This window comes from Leptodactylus fuscus, chromosome 2 (assembly GCF_031893055.1).
Source record: "Leptodactylus fuscus isolate aLepFus1 chromosome 2, aLepFus1.hap2, whole genome shotgun sequence".
NCBI lineage: Eukaryota > Metazoa > Chordata > Amphibia > Anura > Leptodactylidae > Leptodactylus > Leptodactylus fuscus.
The window spans coordinates 163,804,695-163,826,070 of record NC_134266.1 but is presented as its reverse complement, the minus strand read 5'-3'; the positions used below and the strand labels follow the sequence as shown (position 1 = coordinate 163,826,070).

The 21,376-nt window shown below is 44.0% G+C and overlaps 1 protein-coding gene across 2 annotated transcripts in view; it reads left to right on the top strand.

The window, feature by feature from the left end:
• The window catches only part of EGFL6 (EGF like domain multiple 6), a 76,683-nt gene that overhangs the window by 32,059 nt on the left and 23,248 nt on the right, over window positions 1-21,376 (top strand). For both annotated transcript variants that reach the window (XM_075265045.1, XM_075265044.1), the window contains exons 5-7: window positions 1,839-1,958; window positions 3,537-3,671; window positions 5,728-5,850. In XM_075265045.1, coding sequence (XP_075121146.1) covers window positions 1,839-1,958; window positions 3,537-3,671; window positions 5,728-5,850 — 378 coding nt within the window. The remainder of the gene's footprint in view (window positions 1-1,838; window positions 1,959-3,536; window positions 3,672-5,727; window positions 5,851-21,376) is intronic.

Below are 21,376 nucleotides of genomic sequence, written 5' to 3'. Positions count from 1 at the left end.
GACCCAGGCGCAGAGATTAATGATATACAGTTGTATTCTTCAGCTTAGTAGAGGCCTTACCAAGATTTAATATCTTCTCCAGACCAGGAATGTAATATCATATCATACAACCATGTATGTAATTGTGCAATTTAAATGATCCTTATCTGACTTTACATTAAATCCTATTGAACATGATGTGCGGTTAGAATCCAAGCTAAGCCTTATTCATTCACAAAAGGTATATGAAGGTTCATTTTGCGTCCTCCTATATTGCACAAGTTAAATTATTTTACTTTCATACATCAACTATGTTTCTCTCATTTTGTCATCTAAAAGTACTTTCGGGTTTCATTTTTTTTACCATCTCCTAGCAATGGATCCATGAAAAGTAGATCAGATATCGATTGAGTTCGTACGCGGTCTATTGTTTTTGCATCTCCATTGGTTTCAATAGGCCCGTTGCACATGGTTGGAAGACGTATGGAATTTTATTTAGACATTAATATGCAACCATACAAACTCCTGTAAATGACTCTGCCCCATGGTGTCTCTGTGAGGCACCATATGCCCACTCAGGGCTGCCATCATAAATTTGGGAGACCCATGCTGATGTATCTTCCTGTGGCCCTTACTCAGAATATAAAATGTTCTCCAGTGCTCCCTACGTTATAAAAATGCTCCACAGTGCCCCTTACAGTATATTGCTCCACAGTGGTCCCACACAGTATATAATTCGCCAAAGTGCTCCCTGCAACATAATTCTCTGCACTGGACCACCTCCCCCTCAGGATAATGCTCCAAAGTGCCTCTAAATGGTATAAAATGCTCTCCTGACATCTCCCAGAGCGTAACTCTCCTTCGTGGCCCAACAAAGTATAATATGCTCCCCAGAACCTCCCACAGTATAATCCTCCAAAGTGGCTCCACATAGTATAAAATGCTCCCAAGAATCCTTGCCCAAACCCAGTATAATATGCTCCCCAGTGCTTCCATTTTATAATTCTCCAAAGTGGTGATATGACATCAGCCAGACGCAGCAAGAGGCCTGAACAGGATGCCAGGGGACTGCCAAATGCCCATGAGGATAGCTCAAATACCCTCAGGATAGGTCATAAATAAAAGATCAGTGGGGTCCAAACCAGGGATCCCCACAGATCAGCTATTTGATGGGGTTGCTTAGTTATTTTGAGCCAAAGCCAAGAATGTCTAGAAATGGAATGGGAAATATATAGAAAGTACTTATACTTACTTCTGCTTTCTGCTCAATCCACTCCTGGCTTTGGCTAAAAAAAAAAAAAAAAAAAAAATGCAGCAAAATCTGCAACAAAAAAACTGCATTTCTGCAACGTGGGGACCAGCCTACAAATGTTACTATTAATCCATTTGGTATACATGACTAGTGAAGAATTTATAGAAAGCATGTTTCCTGAGGAACGAACTTCTAAGTATATTTAGAATTGAATAAAACATTGTTAAATCTAATGTTTATCACTAAATAGAAGACAGGGTTAAGGGGATATTGTCACTCCTTAGGAAGAGACCACCATATCGGTGTGTGGAGACTTATTAAGCCTTTAGCATTCCACTTCGCAAAGGACCATGGGAAGAATATGCAAATCTGTCTTCCATGATGTAATTAGGAAGTCAGTTGCTGCCTCAGTATTTCAAACCAATAGAGGGCGCTCACTGGAATGTGCAAGCCTGTCTTCCCTGATGTAGTTAGGAAGACAGAACTCCAGTGAAATAACCCAATAAAGGCTGCTCCCTTTTGCATCATGCTCGACCTTCCAATAGAAGACAGTAAAACAATGACAATGTCAGAACTGAAACACTCTATCATTAAACTTGTTTTCCAGACTCCAGGACCTGTGCAATGGCAAATTGCCAATATGGCTGTGAAGAAGTCAAGGGAGAAGTTCAATGCTTATGCCCATCCAGTGGACTACAGCTGGGGCCAGATGGAAGGAATTGTATAGGTGTGTGAGGATACATTGTTCTAACCCACTGCAGCAACTTATCTTTTGTATTTAGTAACCAGGAAAATGCTTAGACAGATATAGAAGTCATATTTTGAACACACAATAAAATCATTCTCCATTATTTAATAAACCAATTCTGTATGCCTTATATGCTCTATATACTACTTATAGATTGCTTCAAGGGGAATCTTTAGTACTGAAATTTCTTTTGCAGGAAATGTAGCAGACAGTGTCAGATTTTACAAGACCTTTTATCATTACTGACGTTGAATTAAACTTAATACGCCCAGATTGATGTTTCATTTAGGTTCCATTTCTTTATCGATAGAGTGGGTCTAACCAAAAAAAACACCCGTCTGTGAGTGCTAGTGCAGATTTTCAATTCCTACTAATGTGGGTCAAAATGAAGCACATTAATATAAATAGCTAAAGTAAATCTCTATAATCTCCTCATATGTTACAAATCCAGTTTCTGCAATCTGAAGACTGCCTTATTTATAAGGACCCTCCACCATATATGTATACTTTGGGAAAGAGTGGACAGATATTAGAGCTGGTGGGAGAGCGTTTTCTAGTGGTCTTTTCCCACTGTTACATAGTCTTTAACACGGTTCATGGTCTGGACTTTGTATTAGTATTTGTAAACTAAAAGCAGTAGTGGTTCCAAGACTTGGAAGATACAAATTTTTTTTCATTATAGGTTTTCTCTGTAATTTTCTTCCTTTGTTTTGGCTTATAAATATTGATGAAAAATACTGACCAAATACTGACTATTTGAAAGGAGACTGAGGACCAGTTCACATCTGCATTCTGTATTCCGTTTGGGGAGTCCACTTGGAACCCCCCGAACGGAAACCTATAAGCATTAAAAAACAGTTGCAGTACTTTTCTCTCCACATGATTTGTGCGGACACTGAGCAGAAACAACATGGACCCCATTATAGACTATGGGGTCTGTGTGGTTTCTTAGCTTACCGCTTTTTAATGCGTATAGGTTCCTGTTCTGGGGGAGTCCCAAGCGGAGTCCCTGAACAGAATACCGAACGCATATGTGAACTGGGCCTTACACAACGTAAGTACATTGCTGGCATCGCACATTGCAGAAAGCTGTTTTTTTGTTGTTGCAAATTTTGCTTTGACATTTTGAGCCAAAGTCAAGAGTGGCTTTAAAAGGAATGGGAAATATTCTTTTCTGATAAATTCACTCCTGGCCTTGGCTCAAGAAAGCAGCAAAATTTGCAACAAAAGAAAGCTAATTTTCCACAACATGTGGCCTCAGTCTAATATATACATGTGACCTCTAGTAATTGTGTAACCATGGGAGTTGCAACAGTATCACATCAGCACATTCCAAAGAAATCACTATACATTTTCATCACTCTTTCAAAGGGACAGAATTTTTTCTTTGTTTTTGTTGTTTGATATTTTATGTTACGCGTTAGCTAGATTTCAGTTTGAAAGAGGGAAATAAGGCAAGCATAATATATTTTAGGGTAATCTCTTCAGAGTAGTACCCAAATCTCCACTACTGTTTATGGAAATGGGAATAAATTTGTACCTCCTGCTACTTTCTAGATATTGATGAATGTACCACTGGGAAAGCTCTCTGCCCTTTAAACCGGAGATGTGTGAATACATTTGGAAGCTATTACTGCAAGTGCCAGCATGGCTTTGAATTAAAATATGTAAATGGCAAATACGACTGTGTAGGTAAGATTACGTGGTTTTGATAAATTGACTTGCGTGTTTGTAATTTTCAGTCATTTAGTTTGTAATTTACTATGGTTTATAGAGAATTGTCCAGTGTCAAAAATAATTAACTTCCATTTGTGAATAAGAATTGATGCAGAGGTGGCATGAAAACCAGATTTCCTGGAGTTAAATAGAAAGTTATATAATGTAAGAATCATAGATACTGTATATATTCAGCTCTGTTCCCATTTGTGTTGTGGCTTCCACTTATAGTGGAATCTTATGCCCAAACAGTGACTCAATGGAACTCCAGGCTCTCTGCCTCCCAGGGATAACACCTAGCCTCTGAGATAAATATCATGCTAGGAGCCCCCCTCCTGGAATACTGTTCAGGCCAGTAAATCCGATGAACACAGGGACCAAGTTTTATGTGTGCAGCTCGGGTGTGTGAATCTAGCCTAATAGGTTATAAACAGGTGCAGGAATAGCATGTTTTATTTCATTTTTACACAGTTTATTAATGGTCATTACACGGCTACATTAATGTCAAGGTCTGTGAATAGGGGCTATTTACATGACCGATATTTTGACAAACTATATACTGTGCAGGATTGTCAATCATGGTAAGAGGCCCATCCAGTGAGTGCTACAATTCATAAAGAACATCATGTCCTGCGCTGTCAGAGTGAACAAAGAAAGCTTCCTTCTTATTAACATTGCAGTGAATTGTGGCAGATGCAAACTGATGGTGTAGCATTTGTCATTCTGTCAGAACAAATTGAAAAGTGTGATCCTAACCTTACTCATACAGTACTATAATGACTGGTTGAATGTACATGGGAAGAATATGCAAATCTGACTTCCAAGATGTAATTAAGATGTCAGTGCCTTAGACATGCACACCAATAGAGGGCGCTGACTAAGAATGTGCAAGTCTATCTTCCATGATATAAGTAGGAAGACAGAGTCTCAGTCAAACAAACCTATAGAGGGCGCTCCCTTTAACATCATGCCGACCTTCTCAGAGGCCTTTGTTTGCAATGATGTTGGGATTATACCAGATATTATTGTCATGCATATAGAATATTACAGTTATACTCAATACACTTTTTAACAAACTTCGTCCCCAAAAAACTTACAAATTAAGGCTCCATTCACATGTGCATCAAAGATTCTGCAAACCACAACATAGTGTTGGTTTCGTCTCATGGCAGACACCACCTTTACCCAACACTGACTTACAATGTGGTCTGTTGAGTTTTATCATGTCATGATTTTGCACTGGACATTTGTTAAAATAATTCCTCAGTTAAACTACAGATACATACAATCACTGACAGCTGCATAACAAAGGTGAGATACTACAAGTCCCAGGACAGAAACGTACAGTGAACTGAGCAATAAACATTGGCAGATTAACAGGATAAAACTTTCACTTATCTGAGATCACTCACATTCCATCTGTTACAGAAGCACTATACATCACTTGGAGAAGACAGGAGCTACAGAGAGGTCAGAGGGGAAAGTCTAGGACACAAAGGTTGCAGACTGATGACTGCAAGTTTAGCAAGGGTTTTGTTAATAAAACTGATCTTTTCAGCTCTCAACTAAGCAATGGGCCCCCTTGAGACCAAAGGGCTCTAGCATCTGCTCGAGTTTGCAGGGTGATGCAATTACAGGCTGCACAGTATATAATGTGTTAACATATTGGTCATGTGAATCTCCCCCATTCGCAGACCTTGAAATTAATACAGCCATGTGATGGCCGTTAATAAAATGTGTAAAAATAAAATAAAATGTGCTAGTCCTTACTGTAATTGGAAAAAAAAACATGCAGTTCCAAGGCTGGGTTTTCACAGTCAGGTTTTGTACAGGTAAACCAGATTTTGATCATAAGAGGTGAGAAGGTGCTACTTCTCTTATTTATACATACCTGAGCAAAGCCTAAGTAAAAATCCAGCCTGAAGGAGCTTTGGATGAAATATAGCAACACAAATGCAATAGAAATGTATCATGTGGACCCATCCATTGTGGAATATGATATTAAAGTACAGCACGGGCTTCTTATTGGCAGATATAAATGAATGCTTGGTGAGCACTCACAAGTGCAGCCCTCACAGCGATTGCCTTAACACTCCAGGATCCTATAAATGCCAGTGCAAGCAAGGATACAAGGGAAGTGGATATGTCTGTTCAGGTAAGTTTACAAATTATTCAAGAAAGTGAACAGTTTATCTTGAATGGTAGCTGAGATGCAACAATGTGGCACAGTCAGTATAGAGGGTAGAGACCTGCCTGCTTCCCGCTCCATATATTGTGCTCCTTACAGCTGATATTGGGGTGCTAAGTGTCGGACCCCGCCAATGTAATACTGATGAGCTATCCTAAGGATAAATTTCTGGAATTAATATCATACTGTATCTAATAATGATAATATCCCTTTTTTTCATTAAAGTAACTTTACACATAAAAATATAAATAGCACTAAAATAAAATTAATTTAATCCAGCATCAAATAATCTGGCAAATTCAAACAAATGGAATTTGTTTCTGTTTTATTTTGTAAGATTGGAAATAAAGTAGAGATATCAGACTAATAAAGAGAACCTTTCACCACCTCCACCAACTCCAGTCCTTTGCGTCATTGACACTCCACTGATTCTAGCACAGTTACCTTTTTTTTTTTATAGCCCATTCTCTTCCTGAGCAATTGAGCTCTTTGTTTCTAGACCCAAAATGCTAATTAGGCTCTCTGTCAGGTGGGTGGTCCTGGGATGATGCAGTCAATCAGGAACTGCCCACTTGACAGTTGAGAGTCTAATTGTGCTGAAGCTAACAGAAATAATTGCTCAGGAATGGTACGGGCTAGAGAAAAAAAATCCACCTGATCCGGAATAAGTGAAATAGCATTTAGTACAGACTGCAAAGAGTTGGTATTGGTGGAAATGGTGAAAATTCCATTTTAATTAGTTCTCCCAAGATATCATATGCCAGTATAGAGTTGAGTACCACTGAAAGTTTTCATTTTGTTGGTGCATTGGTGGTTGGGCCTTCAACTCCTAGACTACTGCTCTTGCCGCTCAAGTAGGATGGGTGAAGTCATAGCAGTGTCAGGATCAACTACCATCATATAGGTGCAAAAAGTATTGTGTAGTATTGAAATTGAATTTTGACTTGGATTTTATTCAGTGTAATGCTAAATATTCTGGCATTTGTGAACAGAATGCTATACAGCTGATACATATATTGTTAGATCCTATTAATAATGTGTCTTGAGTGTATCATGACAGCATAGGGCAATAACCAGATGTAATGTCTTGTAAGCCAGGCGGATGCAGATTAGTTATATTTTATGTGTTCTGTAAGTAAACATATAAATGCATTGATCTAAGATGATTTTTCAAGAAATTGCAGCAGGACATTCCCTAGCAGTCACCAATATGTATATCCGCTTTTTAGCTTTCACCTACAGATCTAACACTAGAAATATAAACAGTATTACTAGATGTATGATGTCAACATTGTAGAATGTATTATATAATGGTATGATGTCTACAAATGAGACATGAAAGAATGAGAAATTGCTAATGGCCCCTATAAAGACTGTTAAACCTTCACTTTAGTGTAAATAATGATGAAGGGCTCTGGGGACATAATGAAAAAAATATTCATTCCTTACCATGACATCTGAAAATGTTAAAACCCGTCAGTACATTCCAACATCCATTCATTTTATGTGACATAGACTATACATCTGCACACATATAAAAGTGTTACTGTTCACTGCAGGCCTATTAAGTAGAGAAAGTTACTTCAAACACCTTTTAAAACTGTCATTGAGACTTTTATCTAGAATGTATACCTAGGCCTGTGGTCTTGATCCTCTGTGTCTGTCTCAAGATTTCCACGTGTCCACTTGAAGCTATCTCTGCAGTGATGTTATCCTGTCTACTGCAGTTGACTGCTGAGGACAGTGGTTGACCACAGCAGCCACTTGGAAGGACACTGTTGTCTTCACTGGAGCACTGGAACCAACTGTGACATAGAGGATCACAGAGGGCTCCACTGTTGGCATGGTGGGATGAAGAGAAGGATCACCTATTTTTATGTTAACCTCTTCCCTGCCATTTTCTTTTGTGGGGAACCCCTTCAAAGCTTCCTGGTACAATACATATGAGTAGAGATGAGCGAACAGTGTTCTATCGAACTCATGTTCGATCGGATATTAGGCTGTTCGGCATGTTCGAATCGAATCGAACACCGCGTGGTAAAGTGCGCCATTACTCGATTCCCCTCCCACCTTCCCTGGCGCCTTTTTTGCTCCAATAACAGCGCAGGGTAGGTGGGACAGGAACTACGACACCGGTGACGTTGAAAAAAGTAGGCAAAACCCATTGGCTGCCGAAAACATGTGACCTCTAATTTAAAAGAACAGCGCCGCCCAGCTTCGCGTCATTCTGAGCTTGCAATTCACCGAGGACGGAGGTTTCCGTCCAGTTAGCTAGGGGTTAGATTCTGGGTAGGCAGGGACAGGCTAGGATAGGAAGGAGAAGACAACCAACAGCTCTTATAAGAGCTAAATTCCAGGGAGAAGCTTGTCAGTGTAACGTGGCACTGACGGGCTCAATCGCCGCAACCCAGCTTTCCCAGGATCCTGAATGGAATACACTGTCAGTGTATTCCCGTATACCCGATATATACCCCCGATACCCGTTCCAACGGTGTGCCCCCCCACCTTCACCCCAGAAATACCCTGCAAGTCCCCTAGCAATAGGATTGGGGCTATATACACCCACTATTTTTGCTACTGCCATATAGTGCCATTGTCTCACTGGGAATTCAAAGAATATATTGGGCTTACATATAACTTCAATTCCAGGGAGAAGCTTGTCAGTGTAACGTGGCACTGACGGGCTCAATCGCCGCAACCCAGCTTTCCCAGGATCCTGAATGGAACACACTGACAGTGTATTCCCGTATACCCCATATATACACCCCAAATCCCCGTTCCAATGGTGTGCCCCCCCACCTTCACCTCAGAAATACCCTGCAAGTCCCCTAGCAATAGAATTGGGGCTATATACACCCACAATTTTTGCTACTGGTATATAGTGCCATTGTCTGACTGGGAATTCAAAGAATATATTGGGGTGACGTGCACCCACAATTTTTGCTACTGCTATACAGTGCCATTGTCTCACTGGGAATTCAAAGAATATATGGGGGTTATGTGCACCCACAATTTTTAATACTGGTATACAGTGCCATTGTCTGACTGGGAATTCAAAGAATATATGGGGGTTACGTGCACCCACAATTTTTAATACTGCTATACAGTGCCATTGTCTGACTGGGAATTCAAAGAATATATGGGGGTTACGTGCACCCACAATTTTTAATACTGCTATACAGTTCCTTTGTCTCACTGGGAATTCAAAGAATATATGGGGGTTATGTGCACCCACAATTTTTAATACTGGTATACAGTGCCATTGTCTGACTGGGAATTCAAAGAATATATGGGGGTTACGTGCACCCACAATTTTTAATACTGCTATACAGTTCCTTTGTCTCACTGGGAATTCAAAGAATATATGGGGGTTATGTGCACCCACAATTTTTAATACTGGTATACAGTGCCATTGTCTGACTGGGAATTCAAAGAATATATGGGGGTTATGTGCACCCACAATTTTTACTACTGGTATATAGTGCCATTGTCTGACTGGGAATTCAAAGAATATATGGGGGTTATGTGCACCCACAATTTTTAATACTGGTATACAGTGCCATTGTCTGACTGGGAATTCAAAGAATATATGGGGGTTATGTGCACCCACAATTTTTAATACTGGTATACAGTGCCATTGTCTGACTGGGAATTCAAAGAATATATGGGGGTTATGTGCACCCACAATTTTTAATACTGGTATACAGTGCCATTGTCTGACTGGGAATTCAAAGAATATATGGGGGTTATGTGCACCCACAATTTTTAATACTGGTATACAGTGCCATTGTCTGACTGGGAATTCAAAGAATATATGGGGGTTATGTGCACCCACAATTTTTACTACTGGTATACAGTGCCATTGTCTGACTGGGAATTCAAAGAATATATTGGGGTGACGTGCACCCACAATTTTTGCTACTGCTATACAGTTCCATTGTCTCACTGGGAATTCAAAGAATATATGGGGGTTATGTGCACCCACAATTTTTAATACTGGTATACAGTGCCATTGTCTGACTGGGAATTCAAAGAATATATGGGGGTTATGTGCACCCACAATTTTTAATACTGGTATACAGTGCCATTGTCTGACTGGGAATTCAAAGAATATATTGGGGTTATGTGCACCCACAATTTTTACTACTGGTATATAGTGCCATTGTCTGACTGGGAATTCAAAGAATATATGGGGGTTATGTGCACCCACAATTTTTAATACTGCTATACAGTTCCTTTGTCTCACTGGGAATTCAAAGAATATATGGGGGTTATGTGCACCCACAATTTTTAATACTGGTATACAGTGCCATTGTCTGACTGGGAATTCAAAGAATATATGGGGGTTATGTGCACCCACAATTTTTAATACTGGTATACAGTGCCATTGTCTGACTGGGAATTCAAAGAATATATTGGGGTTATGTGCACCCACAATTTTTACTACTGGTATATAGTGCCATTGTCTGACTGGGAATTCAAAGAATATATGGGGGTTATGTGCACCCACAATTTTTAATACTGGTATACAGTGCCATTGTCTGACTGGGAATTCAAAGAATATATGGGGGTTATGTGCACCCACAATTTTTACTACTGGTATACAGTGCCATTGTCTGACTGGGAATTCAAAGAATATATTGGGGTGACGTGCACCCACAATTTTTGCTACTGCTATACAGTTCCATTGTCTCACTGGGAATTCAAAGAATATATGGGGGTTATGTGCACCCACAATTTTTAATACTGGTATACAGTGCCATTGTCTGACTGGGAATTCAAAGAATATATGGGGGTTACGTGCACCCACAATTTTTAATACTGCTATACAGTGCCATTGTCTGACTGGGAATTCAAAGAATATATGGGGGTTACGTGCACCCACAATTTTTGCTACTGCTATACAGTTCCTTTGTCTCACTGGGAATTCAAAGAATATATGGGGGTTATGTGCACCCACAATTTTTAATACTGGTATACAGTGCCATTGTCTGACTGGGAATTCAAAGAATATATGGGGGTTACGTGCACCCACAATTTTTAATACTGCTATACAGTGCCATTGTCTGACTGGGAATTCAAAGAATATATGGGGGTTATGTGCACCCACAATTTTTAATACTGGTATACAGTGCCATTGTCTCACTGGGAATTCCACAAATAATTTGGGGATTCATTCACCCTACATCTCAGGCTCTTGCCATATTCACCCAGGTTGTCAGTGCTGCACCAGCTCGTTCCCAGACAGCTCGGCCCGAAAAACGCGTTACCTATATAGAGGATTTGGACAATGAAGACAACATGTTCTAAATCTAATGTCTGCACCTTCTCCAGAATTAAAATAAAGGCAGCGTTTAACTTTCAAATAGCACTGCACAAAGGAAGAGCTTATCAGCTTGTCTCATGACATGCTACTGAAAAGTTTCATTTGTGTATCTTAATGTAAATATAGTTGTATAAGCTTTTTGGGTTTTAGGCACTGCCAAGTTATTTATTACCACCCGCTCCCTTATAATGATGATGACGCCAAAGTCACTGTGGGTGTTCAGAGCTCACAGCTTTGGGTGACATTTGTCTTGCTCTCTGTCGGTACCAGCTGTCTTTTTGGATACCGTAAAGTTATGTTGACTTTATTAACAGCTATAGAAGCTTTAGCCAGGTTGTGACGGTGTGTAACCCTAACAACACTAAGTGGGATACACATTAATAGTCAGTCTATGTACGCTAAACGTATCACTGAAGTAATTTTTTTTCCCTCTCCCCTAATATAAGAAAGGAACAGACATTAGACCTAGACCGGGGTTCGAGGCTTGAAAAAATCCAGTATTATTTGTTCTTCATGATGTGAAATATGTGTTGAAAAGCAACCCAAGATGAAGTCAGCCATGTGTGCCAGTGTGTTACTTGGCATGCCTTTGCTGGCCCCAACTGTAAGGGTCACTCTCCATTTCCTCCATTTTCCACTCCCCTTCACACCATTTGTGGTGAAGCAATGGGATGCACTGAAGTGCACCCTCTAGCCTCGTGTGGGATAGGGACATCAGATGCCACTCCAACCCCCTCGTCTTCCTCCGCCAGCCAACGGTGCGAAGATGAGAGGAGTGTGCTCTGAATGTTTTCTGCCTAGCAGAGGCTAGTTCTCACTTACGAAAATGGCCCCACTTTGACCTGTATATCAGGCACAATGGTGTAGGTTTCAAAGAAACATGGCACCAACAAGTTGGAAAACGTGGGCCATGCGTGGACCGTGTTTGAGTCTGGCAAGCTCCAGATCTGCTACCAGGTTCCAGCCATTATCACAGGCGCAAAAATGCCAGGCCCCAGGTGTAGCAGGGAAAAAAAAATGCCATCTCAGCCAGGATGGCATCCCTGACCTCGGAGGCACTGTGCTGTCTGTCCCCCAAGCTGATCAGTTTCAGCACGGCCTACTGACATCTCCCCATGCCAGTGTTACAGTGTTTTCCGCTAGTAGCTGGGGTGGAGGTTGCAGCTTCGTAGGGTTTCAGTCTACTCCTGCCATGAATTTTGGCCTGGGAGAGGAGATAGGCCACCCCAGTTTGCACCCGGGGAACAGACTCCACCACATTCACCCTGCCTGTCATTAAAGATAAGCACTGCAGCATCCCTGACCACAGGCGCTTGTCCATGTGTCGGTGGTCAAGTGGACCTTGCAGCAAAGCGCAGAGCTCTGGGCCCGACTGATGTTATGGGACACATGCAGGCGCAAGGCAGAGACAGCACACCAAGAGAAGTAGTAACGGCTAGGCCCAGCATAGGGAGGTGCCCCAGCTGCCATCTGCTGACGGAAGGCCTGGGTCTCCAGAAGCATAAACAAACACCAACATCTCCAGGGCCAGCAGTTTATCGATGAGGCTGTTACAGGCTTGGGCATGGGGGTGGGTTGTATTGTACTTCTGCCTGCAATGAAAAGCTTGGGAAATGTGGAGTGGCTGGGAAGAGGCGCATGATGGTGCAGGCCAAAAGGGCGCATGAGGGTGAACTCCCCAATGTGTCAGAGATAGGTGTGTAGGTGTCCTTGCATCATATACTTGCACCATATTTGGCTTTGGAAGTTAATTTTGTGCCAAAAAGTGGTTAAGACAGCGATCCCTCAGCTACTCCCGTTACACTGTCTATTGAAGTTACCATCTGTGGAAGTGGACCACCATTTCTAAGATCCCAAAGGAAGCAGGCAAGAGATGTGCAGTTCAGAAAAAAAGATGAGAAAATAAGTTTAGGCTGTAGAGCACAGAGGGATCGGAGAGGACAGAGCTGGTGTCGGCCAGGTATTCCCACAACATGCGCCTATACTTGTCCCTCCTGGTGACACTAGGCCCCTGAGTGGCAGTAATTTGTCCAGGGGGGCCATTAACGTGTTCCAGACCTAGGAATAAGTCTTCCAACAGGGTAGAGTTTTGCATGCCTTTGCTTCTACCCACTGTTTTTGCTGCTTAGCTTCCCTCCACATCTACTCTGCTTTCACCCCTAAACATCACCCCAGTTTATGCCTTTGCTTCTACCCAGGTTTTTTGTTGATTTAGCTTCCCTCTACATCTACACTGCTTTAGCCCCTAGACATCACCCCTGTCCATGTGGGGTCGGTGGCCTCGTCATCCACCAACTCCTCTTCCAATTGCGCACTGCCCCCTTACTGCAAACCGCACATGACCACAGCTGATGCTGCAGTATTTCTAACACCTGTTCCTGGTGCTCGGGCCTGGTCTGTGTTGTACCCTGCACCCTGCTTAACGCATCTGCCATATCCGAAGTTGTGCTGAGCGCATGCTAATGTTTCGTGTCCAGTGCAATGGATGGGATGGGATTTCACATAAGTCTGCCACCCATGGCCACTCATGGTTGAGCAACTGAGGGAGTTGACTTTGACGAACCCGAGGGTTTTGGAGTTGGAACTACATCAAAGGTCTGTGCTGCTCACACACTCTGCTCAACACATGATATGTTTAGTGCCAGCAGTGTGGAGACGTCGCACAACAGCCGTTGTTCCAGCAGGTACAGGCGTTGTAGGAGTGCATAGAGGCTAGCAGCGGCAACTATACACTTTAAAAACTATCCGCACAAGCGCCACACTTTCACCAGTAGCTCAGGAACATTGGGGTACCTTTTTCAAAAGATTAGCAGCAATGAGTTAAAAACATGGCCCAGGCATGGAATATGTTGCAGGCTGCCAAGCTACAGAGCCAATCCCAGGTTATGGCCATTATCACACATGACAACATGCCTGGGCCCAGGTGCAGTGGCAAAAACCACATTGCCGTCTCATCGAGGATGGCATGACTCACTTTGTAGGCAGTGTGCTGTCTGGCCCCCAAGCTGATGAGCTTCAGCACGGCCCGCTGACGTCTCCCCACACCAGTGTTGCAGCGTTTCCAGCTCGTAGCTGGGGTCAATTTAACAGCGGAGGAGGGTGGTGTTTCAGCCCTCCTCCCAGGAATGTTGTGTGGGGAGACAAGTCAGGCCACCACATTTTGCGACCCGGTCCACGCCTCAACTACATTCAACCACTGTGCCCAAATTGAAAGGTAGCGTCCCTGTCCGCATGCACTTGTCCATTCGTAACTGGTCACATGGAACTTTAGGGCTAAGCGCTGAATTTAGGGACCGCCTCATGTTTGGGGGAAAGTGCTGGTGTGGACGGCACAGTGCGGTGGCGCAGTAGACACTCTGCCCAAAAAGGGCAGAGTGTCCCCCAGCCGGGATTCCAACATCTCCTGGGCCAGATTTCTTGAGATGAGGCCGTTGAAGCCTTGGGCATGTGGGTGGGTTGCGCTGTACTTTAGCATGAAATGAAAGGCTTGGGAGATGGGGAGTTGCTGGGAAGAGGCGCATGATGGCGCGGGCAAAAGGAGAAATGGCAGGAAAAGGTGAGGATAAGGGTGAACTCCCCAAAGTGTCAGAGGCAGATGTGGAGGTGTCCTGGCTCCTGGTCTGGACTGCAGCGCCAGCCCTGTCAACAGTGGAAGAGGCAGTGGCCGCCAGGCCAAACGACGATTATCCTGCGCTTGCTCTCACCCACTGAGCCCAGGGCTTGCCTTCCAAATGATGGCACCCGCAAGAGGTGGTGAGATTCCTCTCCGCAGATCTCCAAACCATCTTGGACTTGCAAATTGCACTAAATTTGTCATGTAACTGACATGTATATGATGAGTCTATCCATTGTCTGTTCATTTTGGTGAAAGTCAGCCTGTCAGCTGACAGACAGCTGTGCTTGTCAGTGATGATGTCACCGGCTGCTTGTACCCCCAGTTTTTGCTGCTTAGCTTGCCTCCACATCCACACTGCTTTTGCCCCTACACATCACCCCTATCCATGCCTGTGCCTCTAGCCATAAGTCTGCCACCCATGGAAACTCATGGTGCAGAAAGTGAGGGAGCTGACTCTGAGGAACCCTTGGGTTTTGTAGCTGGTACTCCATCAAAGGTCTCTGCTGCTCACACACCCTGCTGAACATACGGTATCTAGGGTTAGAGCGTGTGGTGACCTCGCACAACAGTAGGTGCTTCAGGCAGATGTAGGCCTTGCTGGAGTGTATTGCGGCTAGCTCCAGGTACTGTAGACTTGGGAAAGTGGGTGTCCAAGTGCCGCACTTTCACCCTTAGCTCAGCTAATTTGGGGTATGTTTTTAAAAATCATTGCACCACTACATTGAACATGTGGGCCAGGCATGGAACGTGTTGGAGGCTGGCAAGCTCCAGAGCCCTCCAACAAGCTAAAAAACCTGGCCCCAGGGGCAGCGGGGATAAACAAATTGCCATCTCATCCAGGATGGCATCCCTGACCTCAGAGGCAGTGTGCTGTCCGTCTCCCAAGCTGATGAGCTTCAGCCCAGCCTGCTGACGTCTCCCCACACCAGTGTTGCAGCGTTTTCAGCTCGTAGCTGGGGTAAATCTAACAGCGGAGGAGGAGGAGGGTGGTGTTTCAGCCCTCCTCCCAGGAATGTTTTGTGGGGAAACAAGTCAGGAAAATTCTTGAAACGGGAGAGTTTTGCATCTTTGCCCTTGCTGCCTATGGACATCCCTTTGCCTCTAGCCACCATTTTCCCTGCTTTGCTTGCCTCCACATCCACACTGCTTTTGCCCCTAGACATCACCCCAGTCCATGCCTTAGCTTGTACCCCCAGTTTTTCCTGCTTAGCTTGCCTCCACATCCACACTGCTTTTGCCCCTAGACATCACCCCAGTCCATGCCTTAGCTTGTACCCCCAGTTTTTCCTGCTTAGCTTGCCTCCACATCCACACTGCTTTTGCCCCTAGACATCACCCCAGTCCATGCCTTAGCTTGTACCCCCAGTTTTTCCTGCTTAGCTTGCCTCCACATCCACACTGCTTTTGCCCCTAGACATCATCCCTATCCATGCCTCTTCCCCTAGCCATAACTCTGCCACCCCTGGAAACTCATGGTGCAGAAACTTTGGTTGCTGACTTTGAGGAACCCTTGGGTTTTGTAGATGGAACTCCATCAAAGGTCTGTGCAGCTCACACACCCTGCTCAAGATATGGTATTGTAGGGTTTCAGCGTGTGTGAATGACGGACAACAGCCTGTGTTTGGACAGATGTAGGCCTTGCTAGAGTGTTTTTAGGCTAGCAGCGACTCCTGTGCACTTGCAAAAGTGGGCGCACAAGCGCCGCATTTTCAACAGTAGCTTCGGTACATTTGGGTATGTTTTTAAAAAACTTTGCACCACTAGGTTAGACGTGGGCCAAACATGGAACGTGTTGGAGGCTGGCAAGCTCCAGAGCCGCTACCAGGTTCCAGCCATTATCACAGGCGTAAAAATGCCAGGCCCCAGGTGTAGCAGGGAAAAAAAAATGCCATCTCAGCCAGGATGGCATCCCTGACCTCGGAGGCACTGTGCTGTCTGTCCCCCAAGCTGATGAGCTTCAGCACCGCCTGCTGACGTCTCCCCACACCAGTGTTTTAGCGTTTGCCGCTAGTAGCTGTGGTGGAGGTTGCAGCGTCGTAGGGTTTCAGTCTACTCCTGCCATGAATTTTGGCCTGGGAGAGGAGATAGGCCACCCCAGTTTGCACCCGGGGAACAGACTCCACCACATTCACCCTGCCTGTCATTAAAGATAAGCACTGCAGCATCCCTGACCACAGGCGCTTGTCCAAGTGTCGGTGGTCAAGTGGACCTTGCAGCAAAGCGCAGAACTAAGGGCCCACCTGATGTTGAGTGACACGTGCTGGTGCAAGGCGGGGACGCCACACCGGGAGAAGTTGAGACGGCTAGGGACGGCATAGTGAGGTGCCACAGTTGCCATCAGGTCCGGGAAGGCGGGAGTTTCAACAAGCCGGAACGCCAACCTCTCCTGGGCCAGCAGTTTAGCGATGTTGGCGTTCTAGGCTTGCGTGGGTGGGTGGTTAGCAGTGTATTTCTGCCGGCGCTCCAATGTCTGAGAGATGGTGGGTTGTTGTAAAGAAGCGCCTGATGGTGCCTTTGATGGTGCAGGAGAAGGAGATAAGACAGAAACAGGGGAGGATGAGGGAGAAGTCAACAAAGTGGCGGAGGCAGATGAAGTGATGTCCTGGCTCGTCCTCTGGAGTGCATCGCCAGCACTGTGAGCAGAGGCAGTGGCATGAACGGCGGGCGACGTTTGTCCTGCCGTTGCTGCCTGCCACTGATTCCATTGCTTGGATTCCAAATGACGGTGCATTGAAGTGGTGGACAGGTTGCTCTTCTCAGGGCCCCTACTCGATTTCGAGAGGCAAATTGTGTAGACGACACTATATCTGTCCTCGGCGCATTCCTTGAAAAAACTCTACACCTTCAAGAAACGTGCCCTCGATGGGGGAGTTTTTCTGGGCTGGGTACAAAAGGGAACATCTTCGGACATTCCGGGTCTGGCCTGGCTTCGGCAAAGCAGCTGACCTCTGCCTCTGGACATGTCTCTGCCTCTAGCTACCCTTTTTGGTGCTGCACCTGCCTCAACATCCACACTACTTTCCCAGCTTGACATCTGCCTTGTCCAGGTGGGGTCGGTGTCCTCGTCGTCCACCACCTCCTCTTCCAACTCCTGTCTCGCCTCCTCCTCCTGCACAATGCGCATGTCAACTGGCTGCCCTGACAGCTACTGCGTCTCATCGTCGTCGATGAGGGTGGGTTGCTGGTCATCCGCCACCAAATCGACCGGAGATGGAATGGAGGAGACTCTAGTGTTTGAGCATCTGGACACAGATACTCGTCTGTTAGGTCCGTGGAATCGCGAAATGGAGGGGCAGGTTGCGGTACAGTCAAAGGAAGGGAGAACAGCTCTGGGGAGCAGGGACAGTTGGGGTTATTGTTCTGAGAAGATTGGGAATTTTGGGTGGAAGGAGGACAAGACTGTTGGGTAAGAGGAGGTAGAGGCTGACTGGCTGGTGGACAATGTGCTTTAAGCGTTATCCGACAGCCATTGCAAGACCTGTTCCTGGTTCTCGGGCCTACTAATCTTTGTACCATTCAGCCTAGTTAATGTGGAACTTTTGTGCAAAGCGCAGAACTTAGGGCCCGCCTGATGTTAAGGGACACACGCTGGTACAAGGCTCAACTCACCCTAAGTGCCAAAAACACTGCTGGTGCAAGGCTCTACTCATGCCAAGGGCCTCAATCTCTGCTGGTAGCTCAGCTTAAGGTCATGTAACTTTGTTTGGAAGGGCTCATGTTAAGGGCTAGAAAAGTGAATTTTGGAAGGTCTTACCACATCACACACACACACACACACACACACACTCAAAATGACAGTTAAGGGTGAGGGCTTTTGGAATTCCCATTGCCTATTCCATTTGTGGTTGTCATGGGGAACGTGATTTAAAGGGGTGGTTGTTACTGTTTGTTGAGCTTAAATTGGGGTTTGTGTCCATCCATTTGGGGAGTAAAGAAGGTTTCCAGGTATTTTCCCACTTTGATAGAGGTTTTTTTGAATGTGGAAAGTGTGTAGTTGTTAGGCAGTGATGTTGGGGTAATAGAGGGTCTTTGGTGTGTTAGATGCCCCCAGGCATGCTTCCCCTGCTGTCCCAGTGTCATTCCAGAGGTGTTGGCATCATTTCCTGGGGTGTCATAGTGGACTTGGTGACCCTCCAGACACGGATTTGGGTTTCCCCCTTAACGAGTATCTGTTCCCCATAGACTATAATGGGGTTCGAAACCCGTTCGAACACACGAACATTGAGCGGCTGTTCGAATCGAATTTCGAACCTCGAACATTTTAGTGTTCGCTCATCTCTACATATGAGCTTAGTGAGTGGTAGTGCCAATGATGGGAAAGAGACAGATAGGCCTCATGCACACTTGGTTGTGTGCATGAGGCCTATTGGGGACCCCCCCCAAAGAGAATACCAAATGCATTGACAAGCTTATGAAAGCACACAGACCCATAGACTATAATGGGGTCCGTGTATTCCCAAGTGGACTCCCCAAATGGAATACTGAACACAGATGTGAACCAGGCCTAAGAAACACATTCAACTATATCAAGGTTGCCAACATTTTAGCTTTTTTCTGAACATGCAAAAAAATAAATAAACTGGAAAGCTAAAATAAAGAACAAAGTAATATACAGTATGCCTATAGCTCATTATAATTATAATGCAGCCTTTTCCTAAAAGATAGTCTCACCTTTTCTTGTAGCTGCTGTTGTATTGGCTCTGCCTGCTTCTGCCTTCTTCTCCCCACCTCCTCCTCTGGCCATGTGCAGATATTTCACGCTGCCAAGTTTGTATCTCACCTGGCTATCCTTCCTTTGCAGCAGCTCCCATAAGGCAGGCATGCTGACCCTTTCAGCGTGAGCCCCAGGAAATCTGTCTCTAGACAATCCCAGATTGTCCTACCATTGAACCTGTCTCTCAACTATGAACCTGTGCTGTCTGCTCTGACATTCGGCCAATACCTGACAATTTGTTTGTCTCACCCCTGATGCTAGCTAGGCCAGCAGTTACCAACCCCAGTATCAAGAATTAGTGGTTGTCTCCCTAGAAAGTCCAGATCCCCATGCAGGTTTTAAAGGGTAAATACCAGGGTGACTACTTTGACAACACCCTTAGTGTCAAACTCAAAATCTAACAGGGCATACATGATCTTATTTTGCCTTCCAAAAGGTGACACTAGAAGCAAATTCCTCTTTTTTTGCCAATGAGGTTTATTTGCATATTGCTTACCCAGACTTCTTAGCAGGGTATACATGGTCCTTGTACCAGTCTCTCCCTTCGGAAATTACTGTGATAAAATGAAAGCTAAGTAATTATTGAAAGTTATTGGCAACAGGATTTTTTCTCTATTAGACAGCTTTGTGAATTCAAGTCCAATGTAACAGTTTGGGCCCATTAGTCTTCCTTTAGTATTTGTGAAATTGTGGATTTTTATTAAGTTTATGTACAGAGTAAAAATACACTTGACAACTTAGAAGTCTATAGTTAAGCTAACAAAACCATGTACAAGAAACATTTCTGTTGGTTTAGAATAGTAACTAATGAAATCTATTGTGTTTTTTGGCACATTCTAGCATATATTCACAAAAGGTTCCAATGTTGAAAAGTTCCCATACTAGTTTCATTTAGAATATTATTATAAATTATTTTCTGCACAACAACCAAATGCACCAAAATCTTGGAAAAGTCTATGTAGAAAACGTCCAGAATAGAAATCTAAAGTGACATAGTATAACCCTCACATTAAAACATACAGCTTGTAATAGTCTCTGTCTACTGAGAAATGCTTGAACTTTTCATAGTCCCTCATTGCATATGAATTTTGTTGAAACTTTCTTGAAACTGATATCATATATTGTAATATTCAGCCATTTCATGTGGAGTCTGATCCAAGGTGACAAAATACTGATAAACTTTATGTTTGTGAACATATATTATCAGTGGGAACTCAATGATAGACTCGCATAACACAATGCATCAGACTCCACAAAGCATACACAATAATCATACATTCTATACCACGGCTTCCAACTTTTTTAACCCAATCCTCACCAGCCAATTGGTTGTGATGTTGGGGCCTAGCCGGTAATGAAGTACTTCCATGGAGTGCCAAAAACATGGCACTCTGCTGTACACATAATACCTTCACCAGTTGTAAAAAATACCATAGTAAAGTATATGTAATACACCAATGCACAATCTCACCTTACAACCAGTAGACGCATCCCATCTGTATATTTTATCAGTATTTATATTTCCCTTCTCTATCTTGGCCCAGATCACTGTGAAGATTTGTTCACAACATGTACAGTACAAGCTTCCCATCATTCTCATTCCGTCGCATAATCATGCTCGCTGACTGACGCCTATTTTGTGCCACTAAAGGGTTAATTTTCTCATTTTTGAGAGTGAAAAGCTATATATCATAAATATTCTCACTCTATTTCACCCTATGGCTCGGGCCATAAAAGTACAACACACTGAGTGCCATCCATCAAAGGAAATTAGAAAGGAGATCAAAGAATTTGAGAGTGACTTGTGGGGTCCTCTGACTTCTAAGCCCAGTTGCAG